We start from the raw sequence: 8353 nt of genomic DNA, 5'->3' as shown, positions 1-8353 counted from the left end.
AGCTGCTCTATTTTGCTTCCTGGGGAACATTTTACTGGGGCCAGGTTTTTTTTCAACGACATATGCAAACAGAGACTTTATTCCTAGAATAGAAAGCAAAGTTTCTGAACTTATCTAAAAATGTGGACGCACACTTTTCATATTAAGAGATACATATTTACAGAACTGATGAAGTGTATTTAGTGAAGTCTCAAAACATAGTAGGTGAAAGATTTGTGATAAAGAAGACACCAGGCAGGGATGTTGCTATTCTTCTTAAAAGGCTATCAGTTTCATTTCCTGAAACACAGTCACATGATAAAGAGGTGTGGTTGAGTTTTTCTATAGTCTGTGGACACTTCCTCAAGCAAGTTGGTGCCGATATCACGATGACAAAATGTAAGTAACTTTAACTATTGTTTACATTTCTAACGCTAACTTAATATCATACTTTTCACATCTTAGACTATCAAAGTTTCCATTAGACATCAGAGTTTCAATTCCTGAAACACAATCACCTGACCAGCAGATGTGGTTGGGTTTATTATCACAATGACCAAATAGAAGGAACATTTAACTATCATTTACATTGCTAATGCTTAATAGGATATCATTTGTCCCTGTCTTGTTAGATTATCCTACCATCTATCACTTCATTGGATTGTGAACATTGCTGAGTTGTAATATTGGGGTCACTTAGAAATGTCCTTGTTTTTTAAATAAAAGCAATTTTGTTGTCCATTACATCAAATTTGTTATATACAGAAATACAGTGTAGATATTGTTAATGTTGTAAATGATTATAGTAGCTGGAAACGGCAGATTTTTTATGGAATATCTACATTGGCATACAGTGGACCATTATCAGCAACTATCACTCCTGTGTTCCAATGGCACGTTGTGTTAGCTAATCCAAGTTTATCATTTTAAAAGGCTAATAGATCATTAGAAAACCCTTTTGTAATATGTTATCACAGCTTAAAACTGTGTTGATTAAAGAAAAAAAAAACTGTCCTTCTTTAGACTAGTTGGAGCATCAGCATTTGTGGGTTCGACAAAATGGCCAGAAACAACGTCAACAGTGAAGATGCGACTCCGGGTTGCTGGTCTTCTAGATAGAGTTGCAAAAAAAAGCCACATCTCAGACTGGCCAATAAAAAGATTAAGGTGTGCAAAAGAACACTGGACAGGGGAGCTCTGCCTAGAAGGCCATTATCCCGGAGTCGACTCTTCACTGTTCACTTTGAGACTTGTGTTTTGCGGGGTACTATTTAATAAAGCTGCCAGTTGAGGACTTGTGAGGCCTCTGTACGCCTATGTAGATATTCCATTCAAAGTCTGCCGTTTCCAGCTACAATAGTCATTTACAACATTAACAATGTCTACACTGTATTTTTGATCAATTTGATGTTATTTTAATGGACAAAAAATGTCCATAAGTGACCCCAAGCGTTTGAACGGTAGTGTGGGGCAAAAAAGTATTTAGTCAGCCACCAATTGTGCAAGATCTCCCACTTAAAAATATGAGAGAGGCCTATAATTTTCATCATAGGTACACTTCAACTATGACAGACAAAATGGGTGCCATTAATACAGGTAACGAGTGGAGGACAGAGGAGCCTCTTAAAGAAGAAGTTACAGGTCTGTGAGAGCCGGAAATCTTGCTTGTTTGTAGGTGACCAAATACTTATTTTCCACCATAATTTGCAAATAAATTCATAAAAAATCCTACAATGTGATTTTCTGGATTTTTTTTTCTCATTTTGTCTGTCATAGTTGAAGTGTACCTATGATGAAAATTACAGGCCTCTCTCATCTTTTTTAAGTGGGAGATCTTGCACAAACTCCTCCAGTACATGTGTGCCATGCTTGTAGCATCATACCCAAGAAGAATCAAGGTTGTAATCGCTGCCAACGGTGCTACAACAAAGGACTGAGTAAAGGGTCTGAATACTTATGGAAATGTGATATTTCAATTTTTTCCATTTTTTATCAATTTGCAAAAATGTCTAAACTGTTTTTACTTTGTCATTGTGGGGTATTGTGTGCAGATTGATGGGGAAAAAAACATTTCATTAATTTTAGAACAAGGCTGTAACGTAACAAAATGTGGACAAAGTCGAGGCATCTGAATACTTCCGAATGCGCTGTACATTATTTTAATAGCAGAACACTGTAAAGTCCTTTATTCCTCTGAAGAGTATGAATTAGGCTGTTTGAGATGATTTGAATCCTAAGAAACCTGCATACACATCGTTTGAAGTACAACATACCAACATTTCTACTGTAGTAGGTCAAAGCAGTATTCTGGAAAACCTTGGACGAGCATGGGTGAGGTAGGCATGGTGATGCCCATGTGAATTTCTTTTATTTTTTGACTTCGGACCAATGCCTACTTCTCACTTAAAACATGTTTTTTTGTTTTTAATTTCAATGGTTTATTCACTGGAAGGTGATTATACAAAATTATATAACATTTCCACATGCAAAAGGTGTCTTTCAAAAATGTAATTTGCGTTTCAAATTGTGTTAATTTATTGTCCAGGGCATGGTATCCCAAAAGCATCTTGCTAAGTTCATCGCTAGAACCTTCGTAGTCTCATCGTAAAATCTCAGACCTGTTTCCCAACACTTGTTATTTAGCGACTTTCTCAAACCTCTAGTAGAACAGCTAACTGGGTCGTTAGATGCTTTTTTTTGCCCTTCAGCATCACTTTATAAGCAGAAGTTCTCCACCAAACATAGAATCAAGACGTTTATCTGTCTCTACGGCTGACAATAACTTCAGAACAAAGTTGACTACAGTACAACGTTACCAATGTCTTTGCAATTGTTATGAACAAGAATAGGGTTAAGCAAGGCTTATATGACTGTACCTGACTTAACATTTTAACAGAGGTAATAATAGAGATGTCATCCCACAGATCTACTGTACCTGTAGAAGCAGAGGTTTGAAGAATGAATATCGTCCCAGGTCAAATCCAGTTCCAATTACAATTACCAATGGTGTCTGTGGTTCCAAGGAAAACGGATCCAATTATAAAATGCATTATTGACAGAAAGTTGGAGAAACTAAAGAAATTGATCAGGGGTGGCAAGGACTTGAATGGACTGTACCCTTGTGCTGAGTGGAAGGATGATGTTACCCCTTTAATTGCTGCTGTTGCATTTACAAATGACAATATTTGTACATTTCTTCTGAAAGAAGGTGCTGACCCCAACATCCAATCAACAAATGGTTGGGTTCCTTTGCATTATGCCTCAATGTCAAAAGCTCCTGTCAGTTTAGTGAGTAGACTCATCGCAGCAAAAGCAGATCCAGAAGGGGCACCAATCCAGATGTTAACTCCACTTCAATTGGCGGCTAACAATGACAGAGAAGACATTGTGAAAGAGTTGATGATGTCTGGAGCATTTGCTGAAAGAAATCTCAAAGCATATCCCGCTACTGACCAAAAGATAGCAAGCATGATTCAGAAATTCTCTTCAGAGAGTGAGAATTTTGTCAAATTGAAGATTTTTTATGATTTTTTTGTGCAATAGAACTCAAATCAGTGGAGGATCTTTTCAATGAATATGGCAAACACATGCTGGTGGTGAACCCTGTGAATCATCTCACACTATATGACATGTCTTTTAACGCCATTGGACAAAATATGGATCAGTATCGTCAAGCATCCATAAAGTGGCTGAGAGAATCTCAGAAAATTGATCTCTACATTGAGGAGGCAACCAATCGCTTGCCTAAAATTCCCAAACATTTACAAGATATGGTAGTGAATTGCTTGACAGCTGTTTTTAACATTATGAAAGAAATATCTCTTGGACTGTCACTGGTAGTAATACCCACTCTTCTGAAATACCTCACACATGAATCCAAAAGTACCCCTCAAGGACTAAATCGCAACATTTCAGTTGTCAAACTACTGTATGTGATTACTCATAAAGCTCAAAATCACAAACATGGCTGGACCCTCCCTTTTGTTGAGGAGTTATGCAAGAGGATCATCTCATTCACTGATCAAGCATATCTCGCCAATCCTCAGACCTCCAGCTTAGGTGTCTTTACATTTGGTTTGCTTGCAGATCTGTACACCTTCGATTGTGTACCTGCGATTATCACATCACGAGGGATAACCTCTGTGCCGGAGAAAATACTTGTTACTGCTGAAATGGAGATGGATGAAGACCTGAAAGAAAAGCTAAGGAAATTAGATATGTTCCTACGAAGTCCAGTCCCACCAACGGATACAACTGAACAATTGCAGGGAGTGAATCTGTCAAAGAAGAAGAAGAAGAAGAAGAAGAAAAAAAAGAAGAAGATAATTCAGGAAGAGTTGTCGGTAGAGAAAAGTACACCTGACATGACTGAGAAGCCAGATCTTGATGCTTCATCAATTCCAGTTGAAGAATCTGGTGTACATGGGGAAAATTCCAGTGTTAAACCATTTCCCTCCACCACCGACGAATTGAAACCCCGGAAATGGCACAAAGTTAGTGAGCGGTGGAGGCCTCAGTTGGAGGAACTCAGCAACATAGATGTAGGCAAGGTTTACAGATTGGGAAATCTCAATCTTGTCGTCCATCCGGATTTCCAAATAGCCAAAGGAAGTGATGGAACTGAAGTCTTTCTGGGCTTGAAGGATGATGGTACTGAGGTAGCCGTGAAGAGAATGCTCAAGTCAAACTATCAAGATCTGAAGAGAGAAGAGGGTTTTTTAAGACTACCTCAGCTGGATAGTCCCTGCATTGTGAGATATGTGGACTTTGCAGAGGACGAGCACTTCGGTTACCTTGTTCTTCAGCTCTGTGAATACACCCTTGATGAATACATCAAAGACCACCTACCAGAGGACAAAACCCCTGTCCTGAAGAAAATAGTGCACGAGGTGCTCTGCAGTCTAAGCGTTCTGCATAGTCTAAACACAAAAATTCTGCACCGGGATATAAAACCCCAGAATGTTTTAATAGGTAAGACCAGACCATGTAGTAATTCAACAAAAATGTGGGCTAAAGAAATATTATTTTGATGTTTTATTTATTAACCTACATTTCAATGCTACATGTATATGATCTTCTCTTCAGATGTTACAGGCAGAGCGAGATTAGCCGATTTCGGTATAAGTCGACAATTGAACATGGGACAAACAACTCTACATACAATCAGTGCAGGAACAAAATGTTGGAAGGCCAGAGAAACTTTAGATGAAGACAGTGGGATCGGATATAAGAGGAGCACCGATATTCAGGTTAGTTTACTATACTATACTTTGAATACCAGACCTATTTGTCAAATTGATAGAATACATACTAAACTATGTTTACATTTACATTTACATTTAAGTCATTTAGCAGACGCTCTTATCCAGAGCGACTTACAAATTGGTGCATTCACCTTATGACATCCAGTGGAACAGCCACTTTACAATAGTGCATCTAAATCTTTTAAGGGGGGTGAGAAGGATTACTTTATCCTATCCTAGGTATTCCTTAAAGAGGTGGGGTTTCAGGTGTCTCCGGAAGGTGGTGATTGACTCCGCTGTCCTGGCGTCGTGAGGGAGTTTGTTCCACCATTGGGGGCCAGAGCAGCGAACAGTTTTGACTGGGCTGAGCGGGAACTGTACTTCCTCAGTGGTAGGGAGGCGAGCAGGCCAGAGGTGGATGAACACAGTGCCCTTGTTTAGGTGTAGGGCCTGATCAGAGCCTGGAGGTACTGAGGTGCCGTTCCCCTCACAGCTCCATAGGCAAGCACCATGGTCTTGTAGCGGATGCGAGCTTCAACTGGAAGCCAGTGGAGAGAGCGGAGGAGCGGGGTGACGTGAGAGAGCTTGGGAAGGTTGAACACCAGACGGGCTGCGGCGTTCTGGATGAGTTGTAGGGGTTTAATGGCACAGGCAGGGAGCCCAGCCAACAGCGAGTTGCAGTAATCCAGACGGGAGATGACAAGTGCCTGGATTAGGACCTGCGCCGCTTCCTGTGTGAGGCAGGGTCGTACTCTGCGGATGTTGTAGAGCATGAACCTACAGGAACGGGCCACCGCCTTGATGTTAGTTGAGAACGACAGGGTGTTGTCCAGGATCACGCCAAGGTCCTTAGCGCTCTGGGAGGAGGACACAATGGAGTTGTCAACCGTGATGGCGAGATCATGGAACGGGCAGTCCTTCCCGGGAGGAAGAGCAGCTCCGTCTTGCCGAGGTTCAGCTTGAGGTGGTGATCCGTCATCCACACTGATATGTCTGCCAGACATGCAGAGATGCGATTCGCCACCTGGTCATCAGAAGGGGGAAAGGAGAAGATTAATTGTGTGTCGTCTGCATAGCAATGATAGGAGAGACCATGTGAGGTTATGACAGAGCCAAGTGACTTGGTGTATAGCGAGAATAGGAGAGGGCCTAGAACAGAGCCCTGGGGACACCAGTGGTGAGAGCGCGTGGTGAGGAGAAGTTGTTGTGAAGGAGAAGTCCAGTTCCCAGAGTAGCCCTCTACAAGATCGACAGACACTTCATAATATCTGCCATTTACCAGACCTTTTGATCAAGCCATGACAGTCATGTGTGCATACATTTGGAGGATGGGTGGTCCAAAGAATCGAACCCACTACCCTGGCGTTGACCTAGCTCTACCAACTGAGCTACAGAAGGACCATCAACCATCTCCCTGACCACCACCTTCTGATCAAGCCATGAACGGTCTAGCTATCTTTGGAGGATGCATGATCAAAGACTGGCCTCTATTGGTTGACCTAGCTGACTATAGCTAGACTACTCTTGATGGTGTATTGGTTGACCTAGCTAACTATAGCTAGGCTACTCATGATGATGTATTGGTTGACCTAGCTAACTAACTATAGCTAGGCTACTCATGATGATGTATTGGTTGACCTAGCTAACTACAGTTAGGCTACTCATGATGATGTATTGGTTGTTTGTTTTTTGCTATTGAAGCATTTTGCTATTGTTATGAAAAGCGCTATAGAAATGTAATACATTATAAATGATTATTATATACTTTTCAGGTGGCCGGGATGTTAATGTATTACATCATCTCTGGTGGACATCATCCATTTGGCAAAGGCATCCATTGTGAAGTTAACATTTTTCAAGGGAAGTACACACTGGAACATGTTGAGGATGAAGTGGCCAAGGACCTCATTGAGTGGATGATCAATGAAGACCCAGAGAAGAGACCTACAGTGGAGGACACACTGGCCCACCCATACTTCTGGCCAGAGGAGAGGTGAGAAGCAGTGCTAATACTTGTCAATCAGAAGGTTAGTTAAGATCAGTGATTTACTTATAGCCATCACTATTTCCACTGGGCATTTACCTTTTTCAATGGGTTCAGATTCTAACGACGATTTATCTCAATGCAAATGTGATCACCGTTTGACACTGACCCAGTTGAATGCATTTAAAGGTACACTGTTGTTTTTCAGGAGAGTGGAGTACTTACGAAAAATTGGTAACGAGAAGGAAGCAGAGAACTGTCGCAAAGCAGACCCAGGACTCCTTCATGCTTTGGACCAGTGTGCTGAGGCGAGGTCGTTTACAAAGTGGAAGTCCAAGGTGAACAAGACGCCATTTTATACATTTTATTTACATGTACATTCGTCCTAGTGTAGTGTCTCGTCTAGTAGTAGTCACACTTACTGTTATTTATTTGTGTACACAGATACCGCCTGAGTTGATGAACAAGTTGGATGGTAAAAAGAAGGCCTACCCAGACAACACATTGGGTTTGTTGCGCTTCATACGCAACCTTCATGAGCACTAGTAAGACATATTAATAGTTTTGTCTAAAAACATGTACATGAACTTTATTTACTCTCTTACCATTGAAGGTGGTTGAATATTTTTCTCTCTCTCTCTCTCTGAAGCATTGAGGATGCGGATTCTGTTGACATATTGACAATGTTCCCTGATCTCTTTGGATGCGTCTACAAGTTTGCGAAGAAAAAGGAGTGGAATTCAAGAAGTAGTCTGAAGAAATGGTTTCACAGAGAAGATGTAAGATAATGATTCTGACATTTGGAAGATTAAACACTGACTAACTTCTGAAATGTTGTCTTGACTTTTCTGTTGACATTAAATGACTCACTAGTGTAAAAGTGTTAGATGAATGTTCTTTAGAGGAAATCAAGAGGCTATGCAGCCCTCTGCCTCCATTTACCTACTTGGTGTTTTGACCATTTTCTTACATCATTATAACAGTACTTATCTCATAAGCTAACATGAAATATATACAATAGTTTTTATTAGAATGTGAAATGTAACGATACTTCGTAATGTTATTCAATTTGCCTCAGTTTATTCATGGTTTGTTTACTGTATGTATAATAGCAATGACACATACTGTACATACATACAACTTCTCT

The 8353-nt window shown here is 40.6% G+C and overlaps 1 protein-coding gene across 4 annotated transcripts; it reads left to right on the top strand.

Annotated features, from left to right (window-relative positions):
- The first annotated feature begins 287 nt into the window (after nt 1-287).
- On the top strand, nt 288-8049 carry LOC124023644 (serine/threonine-protein kinase/endoribonuclease IRE1a-like). Of its 4 annotated transcripts, XM_046337996.1 has the most exons (7): nt 288-378; nt 2904-4950; nt 5065-5228; nt 6995-7215; nt 7415-7544; nt 7651-7751; nt 7856-8049. In XM_046337996.1, the coding sequence occupies exons 2-7, from the start codon at nt 3567-3569 to the stop codon at nt 7992-7994; spliced, it is 2139 nt and encodes a 712-aa protein (XP_046193952.1). In that variant the 5' UTR covers nt 288-378; nt 2904-3566; the 3' UTR covers nt 7995-8049. The 4 variants fall into 4 exon arrangements, with proteins under 4 accessions (XP_046193952.1, XP_046193955.1, XP_046193953.1 ...); XM_046337999.1 differs by lacking the exon at nt 2904-4950 and having other exon boundaries at nt 325-378; XM_046337997.1 differs by lacking the exon at nt 288-378 and having other exon boundaries at nt 2010-4950.
- The last annotated feature ends 304 nt before the right edge of the window (nt 8050-8353 follow it).

Source organism: Oncorhynchus gorbuscha, unplaced genomic scaffold (genome assembly GCF_021184085.1).
Source record: "Oncorhynchus gorbuscha isolate QuinsamMale2020 ecotype Even-year unplaced genomic scaffold, OgorEven_v1.0 Un_scaffold_1664, whole genome shotgun sequence".
NCBI lineage: Eukaryota > Metazoa > Chordata > Actinopteri > Salmoniformes > Salmonidae > Oncorhynchus > Oncorhynchus gorbuscha.
This window is presented reverse-complemented; position numbering and strand designations above follow the sequence as displayed.

What these genes read in the sequence shown, in the direction of transcription:
- LOC124023644 (XM_046337996.1), top strand. Translation starts at nt 3,567, where the DNA reads ATGCTGGTGGTGAACCCTGTGAATCATCTCACACTATATGACATGTCT. An exon ending in AGAGGAGCACCGATATTCAG is followed by an intron (nt 5,229 to 6,994) that starts GTTAGTTTACTA and finishes TATACTTTTCAG; the next exon opens with GTGGCCGGGATGTTAATGTA. An exon ending in TTACAAAGTGGAAGTCCAAG is followed by an intron (nt 7,545 to 7,650) that starts GTGAACAAGACG and finishes TTGTGTACACAG; the next exon opens with ATACCGCCTGAGTTGATGAA.